We start from the raw sequence: 24,124 nt of genomic DNA, 5'->3' as shown, positions 1-24,124 counted from the left end.
AGACCCAACACAATTAAAACTCGTTTAAAAAACCTTTTACATTTGAATTGACAATGAAATTATAGTATTTAATAAAATTGCATATTTTCAAATGATATCCTAAAATAATAAAAATGATCATGGTCAATCGATATGTAGATAACAAAAAAAAAACAAATTTGAGATGAATTTTATTGAAATAGGTATGCCTCCTATCGCGTTAGTTGTGCCAATGTGTTATGTTTATGTCGCCGAATTAAAAAATGGTTTTATTCGTAATCTTATGTTTTGTCTTTGACCTTCTATTGTGTTGTGTAGTGTCTCATGTCGCCACGGGAGGCCCAACACAATTAAATATTGTTTCAAAAAACCCTGAATGTGTCGTCAATGTATTGTGTTTGTGTCGATGAATTAAGAAATGACATAATTCATAATCTATGGCGTGTCTTTGACTTGCCATTGTGTAGTGTCAATTTGTGCTACGCGAGGCCTAACCCATTTAAGACTTATTAAAAATCTCTGAATTTTGAATCCCTTAATAAATTTTTTTAATACTTTTGGCTTTGTTTGAAAAAATGCAAAGCTAAAAAGAGTTGATCTAAGTTTGGCCAAAACAAAATTTTCATTTATTCTATTGCGTGCCTCTTGACGTGCCGACGTGTCGTGTTATGTCGTGCTTGTGCCTTCGAATTAAAAATAGTGGCATAACTCGTAATCTTGTGTTGTATCTTTGACTGACCATTATGTCGTGTTGTGCCTTGTGTCGTTGTCCGAGGTTCAACCAAATTAATACTTGATTCAAAACACTTTCTAATTTTGAATTTGTATTGGAATAATAAATAACTAAAAGTAATGTTTTTGGATATTATATAGATCTAAATTTCAATAAATTTTATTTTTGAATACTCATGTTTTGTTTGAAAAGATGCAAAACTATATATGAGTTGAATCTCAGTTTGGTTGAAACAAAATTTTAATTTGTTTTCTTGTGTGTCTCAATGTTCTTGTCGTGCAGTTGACATGTTATTTCTTACCCTGTGCCTCATAGTTCACCTTACAAAATTGACATCACTTTAAAATGCCTAAACAACGGATTATACCACTCATTGTCGTCATAGTTCCCACAACCGCCTTTGGTGCTAGCCTGATCTTAAGTTAGTCTCAACTTTTGGACAAATTTATTTGCAATGACCCTGAGATTTAACATGCCTGCAAATGTTGTGAGACTTTATGATAGACGGGAGTGACAAATTGTGAAAATGAGCATTAATAATCAACAATTAGAGTCATCGTTCCTTCAAAATGATGATGATCATATATATTAGATGAAAGAAGAAGACAATTATTGATGCTAAGGAAGGGACCGTTTTGGGATCTTTTTAAAGTGATGTCGATTTTGGAAGGGCACCCTCTAGGGCACAAAATATGAAACAACAAATCCCTGTCCAATTAAGACTCATTTTAAAACAACTTTTAAATTTGAATTTGTATTGAGATTATGAATAACTAAAAAGTTAATTTATTGAGATACTAATTATTTTTGAAAATTTATGCTTTGTTTGGACAAATACACTTTGACTTGTCATTGTGTCATATCGACACATACGAGAGGAACTCAATTAAGACTCTTTTCAAAACACATCTTAAATTTAAAATTGTATTGGGATGATAAATAATTAAAAAATTAAATGTCTCAGGAGGATAATATGTCACAATTTCAATAAACTTTGTTTTTGAATACTTATATATTATAGTTTTGTTTGGAAATATGCATAATTGGATATGAGTTGGATCCAAACTAAGTTTGGGTAACAACAAAAATGTAATTTTGTAACGTCTTGAAATCTTTCAGTTCTCTATTTTTATTTTTATTTAAAATTTTAATAGTCTTATTATTTTTATATTTGATTTAGAAAAATATTTTAAATATTTTAAAATAAATCGGTAATTAACTTTTTAATTATATAGTTGCTATCTAATTTTTCTAAAATAGAAAAATGTTTTGTATAATTAAATGTTTTGTGTGAAAAGAGGGGCTCGTGTCCTTTTAACTTTTATCCTTTGTTTAAAAAGGTCTTTGATCTTTTATTTATTTTATTTTTAACCCCAAACTAAATATTGGGCTTGCTTTGACGTTGGCTCCTCTCTAATATAACACGCAGAATTTACTATTCTTTTTTACTTTACTTTTTTTTTACTCATTTCTCTTCTTATACACATATATAAGTAAAAATCAAATTTTAAAGTCCAATCGAATTGAAACTTCGAAGACTTCTTATTTTGATTTTTTTATGTTGTTAGAATAAGATGAAGTTTAAAGATAAATTGTATAAATAATTTTTTTTTTAACATAAATAATGTATTAGGTGGACAATGAAAAGATAAATATTTTATTATAAAAGTTATGTATATTTGAGACGAACAAAATGAATATTATTTATCCCATAAAAAATTATGGTTATTAAATGTATAATATTTAACCTATCTATTTATAAATTTAAAAGTGTTAGAATTTTTTTTTTTGTCTTTCCTTTCTTTTTTGATTTAATGAGTTTTTATTTGATAATTATATGTATGTAAGATATATTTTCAAGTATTAAAAAAATTAAATTCTAAATGACAAACTTTTAATGAAGGTTATATTAAGTGTTTATAGGTTAATGTGACCAAATTTTAAATTTGATTATCTCAAATTATATATTATTATTTTATTTTTCAATTTTAAAGTTTATCTCAAAATTTTAATTCATTTTGTTTTTCAAGCCCATCCTAATATTAATTCCTAGATACGTCCCTGGCCCGGGGAATTTGAGGAAATAACCTCAAAGATGGAGTTATTTGAGGTGGTGGCAAAAGATAAATTTAATTGCGTTCGTGGTCTTTTAATTTTTTTTTTGACGAAATTACCTTTTCGCGCGAAGTAGATTAGGTTTTATATAAATACTCAAATTTTTTCATTTCATTCATTTTCTTTCTCTCTCTTCTCTCTTCTCTATCTGCTCTTGTTCGACGGCGGCGAAGAAAGCTACGACGACGGCGACTACGGCTAGGGCGACGTAGGAAAACATCAAAGATAAGAAAACCCTAACACCCTAACCCTGAATCGATGTTCATCATATTGTTCTTATTTCTATTATCTTCATTTCAAACGATTTATGTTGTTCTTAATCAAACTCTAACCCTGAATTAATTTAATCTGATCTTATTGTTCATATTGGTTCATATTTTTGTTTATCTTATTGTTCATATTTGTCGATGATGATATTTGCAGATTATATGGGTTCCGTTTCAGGGTAGATTCACTTCGCGTTTCGCGAATGCACATCACGTTACGCGAAACGGCATGCGAAGCGGCACGGTCGGCAAGCGAAGCGGCACGATCGTCACGCGAAGGCACATCGCGTTATGCGAAGCGGCACGGTCGGCACGTGAAGCGGCACGGTCGGCACGTGAAGCGACACGATCGTCACGCGAAGGCACACCGCGTTACGCGTAGCGGCACAGTGGTCACGCGAATGGTCATCCCTTGTAGCGAAGGGCCATCCCTTGAGCGTTTTGTTTTACTTTCTGATTCGGATTTTGTTGGCTATTTTCGTTGTTTAATGTTCTTTTCATCTTTTGATGTTGTAAGATTGCCTAGAAAGACAACTGTTTAAGGTGATTAATAATAAACCTATTGTATCTTTTTCACTATTTTAGTGCATGATTATCCAATTGTTGGATTATCTAAAATTTAGTTCTTTGTAACAATTATTTTTTGAACAATTTATAAGGCCTTGTTATTTTCAAATAACCTTAATTACTATATAAGTTATAGATTCTTAAATGAGTTTGTTTGAAATTAATCTCAAATCGTTTAAGATTTACACCTATAGACTGAGACGAAACATAGTAGATAAAAGATTGATAGAGTTGAGAATACAATGTTTGTTCATAATATTCAGCATAACCCTAAACCTATTCAAATTAAAACCCTTAAACACTAAGTAACATTAGCAAAAGTCTATAAATATCATTTGATTCGTCGATCCTCCCTTTGTCTCCTCTTCATCAGCTTCCACTCCTTCTTCAGCGCCTTCACATCCCATGAACTATTTGTGTCAATGGATTAGTTCGATCCAAAACTTGAGATAATGGGTGTAAGCCGAAAAAAGAATCATATGAGCGCGGAGCCAACAAGTTCAGCCGAACAACAACCATAGTTAAGAACTTAATTGATAACGCAAGACAAACAAATAGGCCTGAATATGAGCATATGACAGATTTTTTAATCAAACAAAACAAAGAAAATCATTCTTCATTCAGCTGAAAAACAATAAGAATCGAATTTGGTGTTTTACACAAATCTAAGTACAACTCTGTGCCGCTTCGCGTAACACTCTATGCCGCTTCGCGTAACGCGATGTGCCTTCGCGTGACGATCGTGCCGTTTTGCGTGTCGACCGTGCCGTTTTGCGTGCCAACTGCGCCGTTTTGCGTGCCAACTGCGCCGCTTCACGTAACGTGATGTGCCTTCGCGTGACGATCGCGCCGCTTCGCGTGCCGACCGCGCTGCTTCGCGTGCCGTTTCACGTAACGCGATGTGCATTCGCGAAACGCGAAGTACTTAGCGAAACGCGAAGTGAATCTTCCCTGAAACGGAACCCATATAATTTGCAAATATCATCATCAACAAATATGAACAATAATATGAACAAAATTATGAACCAATATGAACAATAAGAACATATTAAATTGATTTAGGGTTTAGAGTTTGATTAAGAACAACATAAATCGTTTGAAATGGAGATAATAGAAATAAGAACAATATGATGAACATCGATTCAGAGTTAGAGTGTTAGGGTTTTCTTATCTTTGATGTTTTCTTACGTCGCCCTAGCCGTAGTCGCCGTAGTCGTCGTCGTAGCCTTCGTCGCCGCCGTCGAACAAGAGCAGACAGAGAAGAGAGAGAAAGAAAATGAATGAAATGAAAATTTTTGAGTATTTATATAAAACCTAATCAACTTCCCGAAACGCTAAGTCCCTTAGCCTTTCGCGAAAAAGGCAATTTCGTCAAAAAAAAAAATAAAAGACCACGAACGCAACTAAATTTATATTTTACCACCACCTCAAATAACCCCATTTTTGAAGTTATTTTCTCAAATTTTTCCCTGGCCCTAGTAAGAAAACCTATACAATTGTATAGGCCCCATTTTCTAATATTTAATAGTATTATTATTTATATATTATATTATTAATCTTTTTTTTTCTCTTTTCATATTAAATATATATATAACTTTTTTTATCTTTTTTTTCGTATTATAATATATTAATTATTTATATCTTATTTTATATTATTAAAAAAAATTAATTTTTTTTACTATTTTAGAGGTACAAAATTTAAATTTGAATTGGGCCCCCAATTTTCAGGGCCGACCCTGTGTGCTTGTGCCGCCGAATTAAAAAAATGGCGCAATTCAAAATTTTGTGTCGTATCTTTGACTCGCATTGTGTTGTGTCGTGCCTCGGGTCGCCCTGCGAGGCCCAACCCAATTAAGGCTCATTTAAAAAACATCTTAAATGTGACATTGTATTAGAATGATAAATAACTAAAAATAAAATAAATGTCTTGGGATAATCTATGGTCCAAATTTTAATATTTTTTTTTATATTTTTTTTATATAAATATAGAGTTAGATCTCAGTTTAAAACAAAGTTTTATTTTATTAAAATAGGTATGCCTCATGTCGTGCTTGAGTCGCCAAATTAAAAAAATGGCATAACTCGTAATTTTGTGTCGTGTCTTTGACTCACCATTATGCATGTTGTGTCTCGTGTCGCCCCGCGAGGCCCAACCCAGTTAAGGCTCGTCTTAAAACACCTCTTAAACTTGAATTTGCATTTTCATTGAGATGATAAATAGTTAAAAAGTTAATGTCTTGGATACTATATTGATCCAAATTTATTTGTTTCTATTTGAAGGGGGCTTTCGAGCGCCAAATTGCTTCCTGAACTCTAGGAACTATAAGTGGAAAAAAGTCTTAGTCCTCCCAAGTGCGTAATTGATGAGAGCACGTGACCACTAAAGTAAACCATGGCCTGCGCCACGAGCCTTTCTGCGAACTAATCGACGTTGTAGAATAGCCTTTGGTTCCACGAGAGCTCGATTTGGATGTGTGTAAAAACAAAGTTTTAGTTTATTTGATTGTTTAAATATTTGATTTGTATATGATTCAGTTGAAATAGTGTTTTAAAATATTTTAACTATTTATATAATGACAAATTTAATAATATATGTTATTATCAAAGATAACAAATAATACCTAAAATAAGAGAAGGCATTGGAAATGGGACTCGCTTTGACTACTAATTTGTGCCCAACCCAATTAAAGCCCATTTCAAAACATCTCTAAAATTGTCTTGAGATACATTGGTCCAAATTCTAATATATTTTTTTTAATACTTCTATTTGGATAGATCTAGAGCTAAGTTTGGGTAAAAACAAAATTTTAATTTATTTGAAAATCTTTTTATTTAAATCTATATGTTAATAAATTTAATCATATCTATCCGTTCAAGCTCATCCCCACTCCATTTTTAAATGTTTTTAAATATTTTCAAATAGAGCTACATATGTTCAATCATGCCCTAAAATAAAAAAAAAAAAATTATCGTTGTCAATTGATGTGCAAATAGCACAAACAAAAAATTACGGTCATCAGAGATATAGGCATAAACCTAGACAAATTGGAGGGATGTGAATGAGAACTGGAATTGGGATAGGGACTAAAAAAAATTATGTAGAAATGAGGTGAAATGAGTGATTTTTTTAGATTGAAAATTAAAGAATAAATTATGTGGCGACTCTTAATTGAACCCAAGTATATTTTCGATAAAACTGTTTTCAAACAAACTCAAGTCAAGTTTAGCATTTCGATTTTTAGTTTTGTTTTATGAGATTATAGAGAAAGGTAAGACATTGAGCCTAACCATTCGAGTCGAAACATTTTCTCTTTTAAGAAAATGTCGATTTTATAGGTGTACAATCAGAGTTGGTCCTCAGGTTTGGGCTACTCTAGTCCTGAAAGAAAAAAAATTGATTTTTTTGTTATTGTCTTGTGTTTAGTTTAAAATTTTGATATAAATTTTTTTTTGGGTGAGAATTGAATTTTTAATTAAATAAAAATTCTAAATTTGTATATTTAATCGGTAAACTATAACATTTTATGTTTAAAAACTATAATTTTTTTAAATATATTATATGTTTTACTAAATGGGCTGCCCAAACCCGATGACTTATTTGGCCTTATCCCAGGGCCAACCATAGTCTATTATCGTATGAGAATGGTTATTTTCTAGGGGATTTTTCCCTTCATTTTTAGTGTTCTCCTATGTAAAAGTTGTTCCTATTGTTTCTACTGGGTTGCTAATGCTAGTGATGAGCCATTCAAGGTCCCTTGAAATACATCTTAAGAATACTGATTTAAGAGAGATCAGTTTAGAAGGAATTGTACAAATTATTTACTTTGGTTATGTGATGATTATATTCGATTTTCATTAAATTCTTTCAATTTTTTAATGGAATCACAAAATTGGAATTGGATTTATGATTCAATAATTAAACATAACAGTGGTTTCAAATTATGTTGTGTTTGGATTTCTTTCTCCATTTTGGTTATGTTTATACAGGTGCTCGAATGGGAAATATCATATAATGTCAAGGTCTGATAGTCAACTAAAATTTGATTCAAACAATCGAAATAATCTATAAAAAAAAAATGTGAGATTTGTTCTTATTTCTTATTTCTGAATTGATCATTTTTTTTTCATTTGAGAAACCAGTTAAAAAAGTTATATGGTATAAGCCCATCAAGCTCCGGACTAATACAGCCCATTTAAAAAAAAAAACAGATTTGATTTAAATTTACTTATTTTTTTAAACATAAAAAAGGTTATTGTAGTTGGTTCAAAATGTAAAATGTTTTATTTGATTATATGTTTTTTTTAAAGAAAAATATTAAAACAATTTCATTAAAATCTTAAAAGCGGGATGATCAAGAATCTAGACAAACCCTAATTATGATTAAAAAATGACAATCAAATCTCACAAAAATAAAAATAAAATTATAACTAAAATTAGGGTAGTTAATTTTTTTTTCACATTATTCTATTTTGTGGTTAGTACAGCCTAAAATGTTACTCAATCTTAATACTCAGAACATAACTTAGTTATCGTGTTAATATAAAATCTCTATGCTAAAGTTTAAAATAAATGTTTGTTTTTGAACAAAATAGAAACATGCAAGTTTAATGTTTATAATAATTATAATATTAAAAAAATGTAATTTTATTTGCACACTCAATTTTTTTTAGGTTTCTTGTTCAAATTAGAGTTATTATTTTTAGGGTGATATGTGTATATATAAAAAAGTCCATTATACTAAATTCAATACTTTTTCGGTTAATTTAAATATCTGTATACTTTTTTTTCTATACAATAAAATAAAAAATTATAACTTTTTAAAGTATTTTATTTAATATAATGAAGTTGTAATGGATTTTAATGTATGTATATATATATATTATAATTATACTCATATAGTATGTCTCAAAAATATATTTATATATTTTAAATAAAAGTTAATTAATTATAAAATTAATTATTTTTAAATATTATATATATATATATATATATATATATACTAAAAATTCTTCTTACCATTTCTCAAAATCAAAATTTAAGATTGTTGAAATCTTTGACTTAACTTGCAGCAAAACTGATTTTTTATTTTATAAAATTAGCATGGACTGAAATTTTTGTTTTTTTAGTGAGAATTAAATGCATAGGTGTTAAAAAGTGGTTCTCTATATTTGGATTTATGATATTATTATAAATATTTTTTTTTATAAAAAAACTCAACATCCTGACCAAACAAACCCAACAAAATACAAATACTCATAAAGAAGTTTACAAAATTATAATGATATTTTTAGATATTATTGATTTATTCCATAAATACTTATTATTTTAAAAATGAATTGAGAATAAATCTTAATTTTAATAAGTTATTATACCAATCAATTTAATCTTCTAAAACTCCTACTCAATTGAAATGAGGATAATTAAAACATATTTAGGAAGACATCTCTTTTATTACAAACTTATGAAAATAAAAGAATAATATCTACTAAGAATTGAGAGGACCAAATAAAAAAAATATATTATATGGGTCAACCTAAAAAAATAATATTTCTTTACCTTTCTTATTTTTTCTTCAAATTACCACTTTTTTTGTTGGGAATAAAATAATAATTTATATTCACCTTTTTTATCTTTCATAATAATGAATAAGATTTGTGTTGACTAGGATTGTTAATAAAATTTATTTTATATATACTATATTAATTATAAGTTAAATTGTTAAATTAAGTTTATTTTTTGGCCAAGTGTCATTCTAAACCTCATCTTTCACCTTGGACCAAAAATGATGTTTATCTTAATAATATTTAATGTTGTTTAGCATCACTAATTTAATTACCGAATTTTAATAAAAAAAGAGTTTTAACTACCGAATTATAGATAATAAATAGTTCAAATCATAAATTTACTGAAATTCGGTAGTTAAATTAATAATATTTATTTATAAATGTTACGTAAATAATAAGTTAAGACGTTTAAATCCGTTAAGACAAAATTTTGTTTTAATAACTTTAACAATTAAAATAAAAAATTGTACGATTTGTAAAATGAACTTCGAAATTACCAATTGGTCCCGTAAAGAGCCCAATTTGACCGGATGTTTAATCCTATAAAAAAAAGTATTATATTTTACTCGGGATTATTCAAAAATGACTAGTACGACATTTTTAGTAAGAATTTGTATGACCGAATTTAATTGGGCCGAGTAACGCAAAAAATCGAACCCAAAATTTGTATTTTGTTTAAGATTAAGATCTTATTAAAATTGAGATATTCTAGGTTAAAAAATTGAAATAAATAAAAACATTATTTTTGTAGACATTTGAGATATTAGTAATAAATTTGAATACATAAAAGAAAATGATAATAATTCAAATAGTGATATAAATTGAATTTATTCCTTCTCATCTTGAAGACTGCAATCCCTAAAATCCCCAAATCGTTCTTCTTAGCTAGTCCAACAATTCCCCTAGTTTCCAGAAGATACAAACAGCGACCGACCTATATGGGATAACGTAATTGACTCCGTTCGATTCGATTCAGCTGATGTTTAAGGTTATCTCAATCTTTGTCTCTGTCCGATAATGGTTAATTCGTTCAAGGTGTCGTCGTTTATCTTTATGGGAAAAGGATGTCAGACTTGCGTAGGGTTGTCAGTCCTTCTTTGAACAAAGTTATTCCTGAGAAGGAACCGGTGATCGGGAACTACATCAAGACTCGAGCAGCGGTAGCAAGGGCAGCGGCGGCTGAAGCGGCCGCGGCCGCTGAAGCGGATCATCTGAGGGAGCAGGAATTGATTCTGAGTAGTGAAAATAACAGGTTTTTGAAGTCTTTGAAGAGGACTTTAATTGGAGTAGGTGCGGAGATGGTGGATAATAGTGGTGGTTTGAGTGCTAATAAAGCTAATGGACAAGAAGAAGAAGGGAATACTACTCCTTTCCCTGATAAGGTATCAATACCATTTCTTTTTGAGTTATATAGGGTTTAGTTGTGTGAGTAAGCATTTGACAAATGAATTATGTTTCTGGGTATCAATTAGGTTCAAGTTGGAGGATCACCAGTATACAAGGTTGAGAAGAAACTAGGTAAAGGTGGTTTTGGACAGGTCTTTGTTGGAAGACGAATGTCTGGTATTGTTGGACCTCTGGAGGTAATTTGTTGTCAAGTATTATTTCTTATTAGTTCTTTGTTATTAACATGGGTATGCTGCCTCTCATATTAGGTGGCTTTAAAGTTTGAGCACAGAAATAGCAAAGGTTGTAGCTATGGACCTCCATATGAGTGGCAAGTTTACACGTAAGGGCATTAATCTTTGTTTTTTGTCATGTCTGCCCACTTTTTTCTGTTTCATTGTAACTTATGTTGATTTTTGTATGGCCAGCGTTCTTGGCGGGAGTCATGGAGTGCCTAGGGTTCATTTTAAAGGAAAACAAGGAGAGTACTATGTAATGGTATGTAATAACATCAGTTTCTATGATCTTGATTCAGCAAGTTTTTTTTCCTCTTGTAAATTGGAAAAATATATATATGTAGGTTATGGATATGCTGGGGCCTAGCTTATGGGATGTTTGGAATAATTCAGGACAACAGTGAGTATCCAATGCTTGATTCAGCAATTTCTTTCCCCCCCTTTGTTTTCTTGTACATAAAGTTGATTTCTATGTAAAGCTTGTTTTTTTTTTGCCTAAAATATAAAATCTTTTTTGGTGCATCAATGTTTTGGTTTTCATCTATTTATGCATTGCTCCATGTTGCTTGTACAAAATAATTGCCACTTTGTACTGTTTATGTAGAAACTTTGACGTTTCTAGGCAGAACCCTTACTTAAATTGTTTTTTTCCCAAGAATGACAGTATGGGAATGATTTGATAACCTCACATGCAATAAGATGTTCAGTGAGGTAAAATTAGATTTGATAACCTCACATAAACCAAAATAACCTTAGTAATCTCAAATCTGATTTATTAGGTAAATATTGATTAGCTCCAAGCTGATTCTGGTTTGCAGACCTACTTGCAACACGTAGAAACGACAAACTTCTAGGGGTCCTTTTAAATACACATGATGTTAGGATTTTGATACACGTGTTTGCGCTCAGCCCTACATGCAAAACGACAAACTTCTGGTCCTTTTTAATTAATACACATGATGTTATTTTCTTTCTAGTCATGAGGACATCTACAATTTACTCCAGAGATTCTGACTTTCACAGGAGAATAATATCCTTGGCTCTAATGCTGAAACTTTTGTAGTACTCACAAGTAGATAATTCTGATCTTATCCCTGCTTGTTTCAGAGGCTGATGACATATTTTGGGATTATTCTATGTTAGCTTTGAAACTTGACCTTAATTGATGATCTATTTTTCTAATCACAATAACAATGAATCTGCAGGATGTCCACAGAAATGGTAGCATGTATTGCAGCTGAGTCCTTGTCCATCCTAGAGAAGTTGCATGCAAGAGGGTACGATATGCTGTTTGGTCTCTTGTTAAATTTCATTTTCTTGTTCACTTGACGTTTTCATTAAATATTCATTTACATTTTCTATTTCTTTTTGGTGCTTCAATCTATATTGCCTCTTTTGATCTACGCCTTCTTTCATTTCAGCTATGTTCATGGAGATGTAAAACCAGAGAACTTTTTACTTGGTCCAGCGGGTACGCCACAAGAAAAGAAGCTGTTTCTTGTAGACCTTGGTTTAGGTTGGTTATCTATCTTTTATCAGTCTAGGACCTTCGCATAAATGTGTAATGATGAAAATTGTTGCATCATTTAAAAAAATCAATCTTTTATCAGTCTAAAGAAAAATAAAATTTTGTGTATTCTTTCTCCATGCTATTCTGAATTTCCCTGTTCTTGAATTGCAGCAACAAAGTGGAGAGACAGTTCTAGCGGTCTTCACATTGACTACGATCAGCGTCCTGATCTATTTAGGTGCAGTTTTATTCATTCATGGGTTACATAATACATTTTACAAAAAAAATTATGCTTCTGTTTTCTATTTCATTTCATACTCTCTCCTCCACATTTTTCCAGGGGAACTGTTAGGTATGCTAGTGTACATGCTCATCTAGGAAGAACTGCCAGCAGGAGAGATGACCTAGAATCTCTTGCCTATACACTTATTTTTCTTCATAGAGGCAGGTTGCCATGGCAAGGATACCAGGTATAACTAAATCTCACTTCAATAAGTCTATTAGGGCTTCACATTGATGTATTACTTATATTACCGGGCTTTTATTCTGCTAGGGTGATAATAAGTCTTTTCTAGTCTGCAAGAAAAAGATGGCCTCATCCCCTGAAGCACTGTGCTCCCTTTGTCCAGTGCCACTTAGGCAGTTCCTTGAGTTTGTGGTTAACATGAAATTTGATGAAGAGCCTAATTATTCCAAGCTAGTTTCTCTATTTGAGGGACTTATTGGACCAAATCCTTCTATACGACCGATAAACACCGATGGTGCCCAAAAGGTAATTCTCGTGCTTGTTAAATATAATGATGATCTCCTATGTTAAGAATCTCGTTATCTAGTATTCTTAATTTGTCTTCCGTGCTAGATTATCTATCAAGTTGGACAAAAGAGAAGTAGACTAAATGTAGATGAAGAAGATAATGGAATGCCTCTGAAAAAGATTCGATTAGGAGTGCCAGCTACCCAGTGGGTTTCGGTATACAATGCTAGGCAACCTATGAAACAGAGGTAAAATCACTTCTTTCCTTTAGATTTGTATTATTTTCAATATTCATATAATATACATGATTTCTCTTACTATTATTATTGCTGCGTGGGCTATGTATCTTGGATTATAAACCCTGGTGAAGATTTGTGTAGAAACTTAATGTTACTCTACTAGGTATCGATACATGGTAAAATCTAGGATTGATAGATTTAGAGTTTAGATGAGAGTGAAATGTCTTTCGGCTTAGGAGAGAAGATGATACATCACAGTATATTCCAGCTGCCCTTCTCTATTTGTAACTAAGTATTTAATAGGAAATACAATAATTAAAATAAAGTTAAAAGATATTCCACGAGGCTCTTTCTTAGTGGTCCACCAGTTTAATATATCAGAGTTGCTGTTAAGATTCTCATGTGAGTCTTCAACTGCTCAATTAATCACAACCCTTCAAGTGGATGTATTGTGGTTGTTGGATAAGTGAACATGGTTGATGGTTATGTCTGGGACTCTGGGTTTCATTAACCATATTAATCCCAAACCCATTACAAAAAGTCCCACTAATAGATTACACTTAAAACCTTAATTTAGCCCTAACATGTATCTGTATCGTAATTCAGAATATGACTAAACCGTGCAATTGATAGCTCTCCACTTTAGAATAGTTACGATTTAGTCGAACATGTTTCTAACTCTAAATTGTCCCGTGTTACTCATTTCATTTGTGCGACTCTTCTCATATACAGAAAAAGGGTTTATAAGGAAAATTCCAATGTTTTATTGCTTCTAACTCTAAATGCTGTGTGGGTTGAACATTTGCGAGATTGCAATAATATATGGATTACAGTATTTAATAAGGTTGATGGGAGGTAATAAAGATATTTTATTACAAATCCTTGAGTGTGCAGATAGATTTTGATAAAAAGAAATCATTTGTTTACAACTTGGGGTCATTCTGATTTTGCAGATAATTTATTAGGATGACTAATGGACTGACTTGGTTTTGGTAATAGGTATCACTATAATGTAGCAGACGGGAGATTAGCTCAACATATAGATAAAGGAAATGCAGATGGTCTTCTTATAAGTTCCGTAGCATCTTGTTCCAACTTATGGGCGCTTATTATGGATGCTGGAACTGGTTTCAGAAACCAACTTTATCAGCTATCGCCTTTATTCTTAAACAAGGTGAATGTTATTAACTCTTTATGCTTAATATTGATATTTATTTTTTCATCCTTTGAAAAAAGATAAAATATTGATATTTATTTGATCTTTGGAAAATCCTTAGGAATGGATCATGGAACAGTGGGAGAAGAATTTTTACATTAGTTCTGTTGCTGGATCAACTAATGGAAGCTCTTTGGTAGTCATGTCCAAAGGTACTACTTTAACATTACCTTGGACTATTTGCCTTATAACTTTTGATGCTTGAGATCTACCGGTTTCCAAAATGTTCAACTTCTTTATTTATGCCCGATGTTTACACAGAAGCCTATTTTGAAACTTTTATTATGACGATCACATTGGAAGATTGACAAAGATAAACTTTTTTGTTTGGTATATTATGATCCGGTTTATTTGTTTGGAAACTTGGACTAGTGTGATTTTTTGTTTCACGATCTTGGAAACGTTTATCACATAAGATAACCTTTCAAATCAAATCACTCAATCCCAAATAATCCACTTTTTCATCGCACAAGAGTTTTGATTTCATAACCTAGAGTTTTCAAATAACCCCAGATCAAACAAGCTCTTGGTATAAATATTCTTATTTTTAGCAGTAAATCAGAATCTAATAGCTTAAACCTTGACAGGCACTCCATACTCTCAGCAGTCTTACAAAGTTAGTGATTCTTTTCCATTCAAGTGGATCAGCAAGAAATGGAGAGAAGGTTTTCATGTGACATCCATGGCCACTGCTGGGACCAGGTGGGCTGTTGTCATGTCAAGAAATGCTGGATTCAGTGATCAGGTTTGTGATTTTTGTCTCGTTATAATTATTAGGGGATGCAAGTATCTGATAGAAGATTAACAATAATAAATTTGGCATAGGTTGTTGAGCTTGATTTTCTTTATCCAAGCGAAGGAGTTCATAGAAGGTGGGATGGAGGTTATAGAATTACTTCAGCAGCTGCTACAAATGATCAAACTGCTCTCATATTGAGTGTTCCTAGACGCAGACCTAGTGATGAAACACAGGAGACTCTTCGCACTTCACAGTTCCCAAGCACCCATGTCAAGGTAATACCAAATTTTGCAGAATCAATCATCATCTCATGCACCTAGGGCTTGTTTGATGTCTCGATTAGTTTGATTAAATCCAAATAAACCACCCTCGAATCATTGAATTATTCGACCAAAATATCAAATTACCCACCCTTATTTTATCTTTTATAACGCTTTAAAATATTAAATTCAAACATATTTTAGCCAATTTACCCAAATAATCCACCTTTTTATCAAACAAAGTTTATTTTTTTCCGAAAAAGAACCCTACATCATTTTGGCAAAATGTAATTACTAAAGCAATAACAAGAAGGATGGACACTCATCAAAGGTAGCTCAAGTTTAAAGTTCAATTACCACTTAAAGCACCTTGATTGGTTGGGTGTTTTTTCTTTTAGATTTTATTAAAGGATTCTAAGGACTTGTTTGATGCGGGGGATTGATTTATATGATGGTTTTACGCAGGAGAAATGGGGAAAGAATCTGTATCTAGCATGCGTTTGCTATGGAAGAACTGTGTCTTGATTATTATGGTCAGGAACAGAATCAATGAAATGGCAAATCCCAATGTATGATCGATAATCTCTCGCACTACTTACTTACTCTTTTTTTTTTTGTTAAATCTACTTTTGTTTGTCGGTTTGTTTGTCTGTCTGTCATGGTAATTGTAAAAGTAAACTATGTTTAAGAAAGATGTGATCTGAATACATCTTTTTTGTACATGTTTAATTACACCTGAGTTTTTTTTTATGTTGGTTTTGGTGTACTAGCAAGGGAAAAACCCTGTCTAAGTATAAATGGAAGGAGTTTTTATTCCGGATTATTGTTTATGGGTTTGTTAGTATAATTCAAATGTGTATTAGACTTTATAAGTTTACTTAATTTCATATTTTATATCAATTTAGTACATTAATCTTTTTGAGAAAAAACTTTATAAATTTGTTAGTGTTTGCTAATGTTTACATATAAAGATTTTATTATATGATTGGAAATTTATGGATTAGTAAATGATGATGTGTGTTTCAACAAAATGAAAATATATTTTTATTTTTTTTGAAAGAGATGATATTAATGGAATTTGATTTGATAATAACTATTAGGGTGATAATTCGGGTTAACGAGTTAGTCAATGTATAGTTATTTATCTAACTCGAATTCAAACTTAGGGGTGTTTTATTGGGTGAGATGCGATATTAATAAAGTTTGGAGAAATAATATTTTTTTATTGCAATTTTTTTATCCATATTTGAAGGGGAATTTCCAAGAATGAGCAAAAGAGTTTATGTCAAAATTGGAGTATTGATTATAATGAAGTCACCCGTCTTTGCGATTTTAAGGCGAGATGAAAACTCATGTTTTTTTTTATTGTTGTAGTCATGTTCTTTATTCCGTGTGATTTTTATTTTTGTTATTTTCGTTTGTTAAGGCAAATGTTTGTTTTGTTTTAATACTAAATTCACATAGGTTTTTTTACCTTGGAGATTTTTTTAATGAAATGACGTAAGTTATTTTTTTAATGAAATGACGTAAGTTAAAAAAATTGTAGACAGATCGATCTTAAACAAAAAAATACATTTACCCTAACCTAACATTTTTTTTGTTAGGGTCGTGTTTACTAGGGTGTTTACTAGGGGTGGACAAACATATCGATTCGATTCGGTATTTTGGATCGGATATCCGCCTCTATTTTTTCAAAAATTGCTATCCGTATCTGACCACTATCCGTTCCAAAAATACCAGATTAGTCAGCCGGATACTCGCTGATCTGATTTTTTCATATTTTTAATTTTTTCTTACAAGTTACAACAGTTCCAAACCTCCAATGATTAGTAACGATTTGAGCTCTAGAATTAGGTCTCCATCTAAAGAGAACATATTCACAAATAGATCTAAAAGTAAACGGAAAAAATAAATGGAAGATATATATTTTTGTTTGGGTTTGTGGGTTTATAAAGGGAGACAGGAGAAAACAAAAGTAAGAGAGATATTTTTTATTTTTGTTTGGGTTTGTAAAGAGAAACAGGAAAGGAAAGAAAGAAAGAGAGAGATTTTTGTCTGGGTTTGTAATTATTTAATAATATTTTTGTTTGAGTTTGTAAATAGAAACGGGAAGAAAAAAAAGTAGAGAGAGATTTTTGTTTGGGACTTTAGGTTTGTATTTATTTAAAAATATTTTTGTTTGATTTGTAATTATTTAATAAAATTTAAAAATCACCGGATCTGCTTTGGGTATCCGATTTTTTTTGCCCGATCCAGTGATTTTTAAAATTTATTAAATAATTACAAATTGGATTCGGATTTTTTCAGATCGAATTGGTCGGATCGGGTCTTACGGATCGGATTTTTTGGCCACTCCTAGTGTTTACGTGTCGACCCTATAAATTATCACACCGTTTCGATTCTTGGCAGTTTAGTTGACACATGAACAATTCGGGCATAGGCAGTAGTAATACGATTCTATCTGTTCAAGTCTGAGGTCAACGGTAAACGCCAAATTTACATTAATATATCTCTTTATGCAAAAATAAAATATTTAAAATTTCTTTAAAAAAATAAAAAATAATATGATTTAAAGTTTCTTTTAAAAAAATAAAAAAATTATATTTACAAATTCAATAAGTTATTACTTATTTTTAAAAACAACTCATATCATTAAATTTAGAGGAATGATAGAGAGCGATACTAGGGTAGCGACCCATAGCGACGCTCCACCTGATGCCACCGTTGAAAAAATGTCACGATAGAAGGATGAGAGAGAAAAAATAATAAAATAAAAATAAAAGGACGCATTCTTCAATTTTGATTAAATCATAGCCAAACTATGATCAAATCAGAGCCTTCTCATATTGTAAAGAGCTTAAAAAACGAGTTTTAGATTTCTCTCTCAATGAGAAACTCATTTCGAAGCAAATGACTACCTAAAAGACGACTACCACGAAGAAAACCACCGAGAAGACCACCATGAAGTTATTTCGAAGAAGACGACTACCACGAACAAGATGACCACCGAACTAATCTGTAATATTATTTTGAACTTAAACTGTAATGTATAAACTGAAATGTTCTTGTATGGTGAAATGCATTGTCTAAACTTTAATGTTATTTTTAAAACTAAAGTATAATGTCTTATAAACCGAGATGAAATATTGGTAATATTGGCCTGTTTGGTAATATTGGTTTGTTTCAAGGACATGGTCATGTTAGGGAGCAATTGTTCCCGAACATGGCTATGTTAGAGAACAATTGTTTCAGGACATGACCATGTTAGAGAGCAATTGTTCCCGAACATGGCAATGTCCTGGACCAATTGTTCCTGAACATGACCATGTTAAGGACCAATTATTCCCGGATATGGCCATATCCATGACCAATTGGCCTAGAACATGGTCATATTTTGGATTATTTCAGATGCCAACATGGAATGATCATTATTCTTTTTGTTAATACATCTTGTCTCTTATTCTTTAGCTTCATGAATGCCGAAGTTAAAATACACAATGTTCAAATCCCCAATATTGGAATGACTCTTCCTTCTAAAAAGGAGTTTCACGAATTTTACAACGCATATGCCCAATCAAAGGGTTTTGACATTTCTAAGCTAGGAGCAAGTATGGTGCAGATGGCAAACAAAAGTGGCTCTCCATCGCTGCGCCAAAAGTGGTGCATTTTCTACAAAGGGAAAACATTTTACAATGTAGACCTTCCACCAAGACGAATGGTAAGGCTAAGATAAATGTTACAGTTTGAAATGAAGGTGCTGTTGAGATAACTAGTGTCTTCCATGACCATAATCATATCTTGAGTTTTAAAAAGTCTAGACATATTAGATCTCACAAGGTTCTAGATCCAAGTGCGAAGAGAAGATTTGATTTAAACGACTAAACTTGAAATACTTTGTCAAAAAAATATCAATCACTTGTAGTTGAAATTGGTGAATATGATAATATGACTTTTGACGAGAGAAGTTATAAAAACTATATTTCAGAAACTAGACAGTTGCGGTTAGGAAGGTGATGCCGAAGCGCTATGTCAATATTTCTACCAATGCAAAGCATACGTTTAATTTTTTTTATGTATATGACATGGACGAGGAAAATCAGATAAAGAATGTCTATTAGGCTAATGGAAGATGCAGGGCTGCATACGAGTACTTCTCGGATGTCATCAATTTGATACAACATATTTGATAAACCGCTATGATATGCCATTTACTCCTTTTGTCGGTGTTAATCATCATGAACAATAAATTTTGTTAGGATGTGATTTATGTCTAGTGAGGATTTAGAGTCATTTATCTGACTTTTTAAAATATGGCTGACATGTATGAACGAACGTGTCCAAAGACAATAATCACTGACCAATGTTTATCAATGACCATTGCAATTAAAAATGTATTTCCGAACACCCATCATCTTCGATTTTGCCTTTGGCATATAATGAAAAAAATCCCCACTAAATTTTCTGCATATGCTCATTATAAGAGTATAAAAAGACATTCAATAACATTGTCTACAACTCAATCAAAATTCAACAATGTGAAGATAGTTGGCTGAAAATGATAGATGAGTTTTAGTTGCAAGACAATAATTGACTAAACTTCTTGCACGTAGAACGTACAAAATGGATTCTTGTGTATGTTAAATGCTACTTCTAGGCAGGCATGTATGTCAACATCTAAAAGAAGTGAATCTATGAATGCTTTTTTGATGATTTTTGTTCATTCTAAAACATCCCTAAAACAATTTGTAGAGTAATATGACAGGTCCCTTAAGAGGACATAGAGAAGAAAAAAATTGGATTTTCATTCTTATAATTCGACTATTCCAATTGTGAGTGGGTATTCATTGGAAAAACAATTTTAAAGTGTATATACAAACAACATTTTTAAGTTGTTCTAGAATAAGGTGAAAGGGTTGATGTTTTGCGACACCTCCATACATGAAGACGATGGGACAACAACTACATTTGGAGTGGTGGAGACCATATAAGGTCATGATGGAGAACATTTGAGAGATATTTCTTTAAAGGTAAACTTCAACAGATAGAGGTTTCTGTAAACTGTCAATGTAAACTGTCTGAGTTCAGAGGACTCATATGCAAACATATTTTGACGGTTTTGAGAAGAATGAAGGTGAATATGGTGCCGACTAATTATATCTAGGACCGCTGATGCAAATATTTGAAAAGAGGTTATCAAAGTATTAATAAAATTTGTGATCCTCATATGGGTGACATTGAAAAAATCAGTATAACTATCTTACTCCAATGATACCAGAGTTCCAACAGATTGCAGCTCAATCTAATCATAATACTTATTTTTTGGCTGAAGTGGTGAAACAATTTTTCAAGAACATTGCCATATTAGGGAGCAATTGTTTCAGGACATGGCTTTGTTCGTAAACAATTGTTAGGGAGCAATTAGTCCATAATATGGCCATGTTCGGGAACAATTGGTTCTTAACATTACCATTTTCGGGAACAATTGGTCCATAACATGACCATATTCGGGATCAATTGTTCCCTAACATGACCATGTTAGAGAGCAATTGGTTCATAACATGGCCATATTCATGAATAATTATTCTCGAACATGGCCATGTTAGGGACCAATTGTTAGAGAGCAATTGTTTCAGAACATGACCATTTTAGGGAACAATTGTTCCCTAACATGATCATGTTTGAGACCAATTGTTAGGGAGCAATTGGTCCATAACATGAACATATTAGGGAGAAATTGTTCCCGAACATGCCATGTTAGAGACCAGTTGTTCTAGGACATGACCATGTTAGGGACAAAATGTATAAACCAACCAAACATTCTAAGTATTTTTTTAGTATAAACAAATGATATGAATTAAAAATTCATTTTGTAGATAATGTAGCAACCAAACAATGTTACAATGTTTTAAATGTTATTAATTTACATCATTTTATTCTTTTCTAATAATGTAACAACTCTCTATAATTTTTCAGGTAATTAGGGCCTAAGTTTGTTCAATTATGACTTCAGGATCTTCACACCAAATTTTCTCCTCATGGACTCAATTATTGCTAAGAATTTCAAAAATATAATTTTCAACAAGTTAGTACATGTAATTCTAAAACAATGTTAAAATTATATAACTTATATTGTGATCATCGATTTTATTTGTTCTCCTATATATGACTCCATCTGCTACATTTAGTAGATTCCACAATCCGTTTTATTATCACAGTCTTACCAAGGAAATTTCAAAATATTGAATGAGAAGTCAGCTATTGAAGTAGCCATTCCCGGGTCAACAGTATACATGAATTCAACAAACACATTTTTCTCTTTTACTAATGCAAGAAAAAACACTTTTTGATAGATGAATTCAATAAACACTTTTAGATAGATAAATTCAGCTTATTATCAAGGCCTTAAATGTAATGTATTTTTCCTTCCATTGCAAATGGTCTAGCAATGATATGTTGTCAATTAATTAGATTTCTTTTTGTTTCATGCTAATGCAGTACAAATTAAAATGATCTTTTTCTAAAATAGTGAACATAATCTGCAAAAAGGACTATTTTTTTCATATGGTTAGGTAGTCGAAAAATGAGAATGTTCTAAAATATTGGAGATGTAACTTATAAGGTCATCATTTTTTAAGTTTTCAAATGATAAATGAAATAAATTCATTTCTTCTTTAATTAAACCGACAAAAACATCAACATCATAAGGATGTGAACTCTGCAAATGAACATCATATTAAAAATAAAAAAATATATATAATAATCTTATTAAAAAAATCTAACATATGCAAAGTAAGAGAAGCAAATTTTTTGGATGATGTTGTGAGTTTTCTTCTTTAGGAGGTGATTGATCAATTGACTTCAGGCGTCAATTATTCTAAAGTCCAAGTATGTTTCACTTTTGAGTGTAAGCATGTGTTCTCTGGTGAGCGTGACTCGGTCACTCTAGTATAACACTTCACTGCAAAGACAAATGAAAAAAAATACATCCTAATAAGAGTTAAGAAAACATTAAAATGACTATGAAGAGTTCTACAGATATTACCTTAAGTCAGATTCTACAAAAATTAGGTCGACAACCTTTTGATCAACTTCTGAAATTTTGGAATAATGGAAGACATGGGATAATCTCATCCTAACTATTTCCATGTAAGGAGAGCAAAAATCTGCCCCGATTTTTTAATCCTTTGCAACCTCTGGTGGAACCGCTGGATCCTCCACATGAGGTTCTACTTTTACTACCAAAAGTGGTGGTGTTTCAACTCAAACCACTGACCGATTGTTAATAATTAACTTCTTCTTCCTTTTCGACTGCTCTGTTCTCTATGATGATCATTCAAGTATAAACTTCCTCTTAGACTTTACCACTTCGAATTTATGATCTATGACAACATCTGCATCATCCTTCACCACCACTTTGGGTGGTACCACTTGGGGTGGTATTTCAACTCGAACATTTTCACTTTGATTATCTTTGGCAACATCTGCGTCATCATCCACCATCACTTGAGATGGTGTTTCAAATCGAACATTTGCGGTTTGATTATCTTTGGCAACATCTGCAGCATCATCCACCACTATTTGGGGTGGTGTTTCAAATAGAACCCCTAAGGGTTGAGGTTCTATTATAGGGGTGACTATGTGAAATAATTGTGAATAACATCCCTGAGAAATTGATTTGTATCCATAGCCTCATACAAGACATGGATGGACAAATCAAATAGGGCAGATGTGTTGACTTCTTAATATTGTGATGCTGCTACTACATCTGCCAACACTTGTGTTGCTTTTACTACATTTATGTAGATCTAGCCATGTTCTGTGCAGATCTAGAAATATTGTCTAATGCATTTTTAACGATGGAGGAGGTTAATATTTTGTTGTCTGAGGGATATCCCCCAGACTTCTATGAGGTCCTGGGTTTGAGCCCGTCAAGCAGCAAATTTTGCGCCGGGTTAAATGGTTAAATGTGTTTACAGGCTATGTGCTTAACCCGCGGGGATTAGTCACACTCCATAGAAGCAGTAGAACCTAGCGTTCTAAAAAAAACATAGACAACAAAGTCTATCTTAACATTATTGTCAATTACTCTGTTGTTAAGAATCATCTCTGGCATTATAGTTGTTTTTGGACCGGAACTATTTTGTTTCATTCCCCATTGTCTCCTCCACTACCACAACCGTTGATCATATTCAGGGGACTCTTTATTGTTTCCAATAGACTCAACAATTTCAATTTCCCTTCTCGGAATGCCTAATATGCACTAAATATCATTTTTTTCAATTTTGACTTTCTGGTCATTTCGTAGGTTGATCGTACAATTACCGCTATCGATGTCGATTTCGAATGACCTGAGGAGGTGTTAAGAGATTTTGCTTGGACATTTTGAAAGACCAAGTATAAGAAGCCCTTCGAAGTCTATGGTCTTGACGATCTCTTGTTGTTTTTTTGTTAATTGTTGAATTAATTTGAAAAGGACAGATGACGAGGTCTTAGTTACAAAAATGTTGTGTTCAGATTTTCATGGGAGGAGGGAGGTGAGGGAGCGGGAAATGAGGGAGT

General features: G+C 31.9%; 1 protein-coding gene across 1 annotated transcript; it reads left to right on the top strand.

Moving 5' to 3' along the window:
* The first annotated feature begins 10,078 nt into the window (after positions 1 to 10,078).
* Positions 10,079 to 16,382, top strand: LOC124933984 (casein kinase 1-like protein HD16). Its single transcript, XM_047474438.1, has 16 exons — positions 10,079 to 10,607; positions 10,698 to 10,808; positions 10,881 to 10,954; positions 11,040 to 11,109; positions 11,192 to 11,247; positions 12,053 to 12,124; positions 12,269 to 12,363; positions 12,529 to 12,595; positions 12,698 to 12,827; positions 12,911 to 13,129; positions 13,217 to 13,359; positions 14,350 to 14,524; positions 14,628 to 14,718; positions 15,154 to 15,311; positions 15,392 to 15,580; positions 16,031 to 16,382. The coding sequence occupies exons 1-16, from the start codon at positions 10,290 to 10,292 to the stop codon at positions 16,088 to 16,090; spliced, it is 2,028 nt and encodes a 675-aa protein (XP_047330394.1). The 5' UTR covers positions 10,079 to 10,289; the 3' UTR covers positions 16,091 to 16,382.
* Positions 16,383 to 24,124: the final 7,742 nt, after the last annotated feature.

Source organism: Impatiens glandulifera, chromosome 4 (genome assembly GCF_907164915.1).
Source record: "Impatiens glandulifera chromosome 4, dImpGla2.1, whole genome shotgun sequence".
Taxonomy (NCBI): Eukaryota; Viridiplantae; Streptophyta; class Magnoliopsida; order Ericales; family Balsaminaceae; genus Impatiens; species Impatiens glandulifera.
Note: the sequence above shows the minus strand (reverse complement) of the source record. Positions and strands in the feature narration are given on the sequence as shown.

Bases quoted from the DNA above. Each gene is read 5' to 3' on its own strand.
- LOC124933984 (XM_047474438.1), top strand. From the start codon at position 10,290: ATGTCAGACTTGCGTAGGGTTGTCAGTCCTTCTTTGAACAAAGTTATT. The intron at 11,110-11,191 runs GTATGTAATAAC...ATATATATGTAG, and splicing joins AAGGAGAGTACTATGTAATG to GTTATGGATATGCTGGGGCC. The intron at 12,364-12,528 runs GTTGGTTATCTA...CTTGAATTGCAG, and splicing joins TCTTGTAGACCTTGGTTTAG to CAACAAAGTGGAGAGACAGT.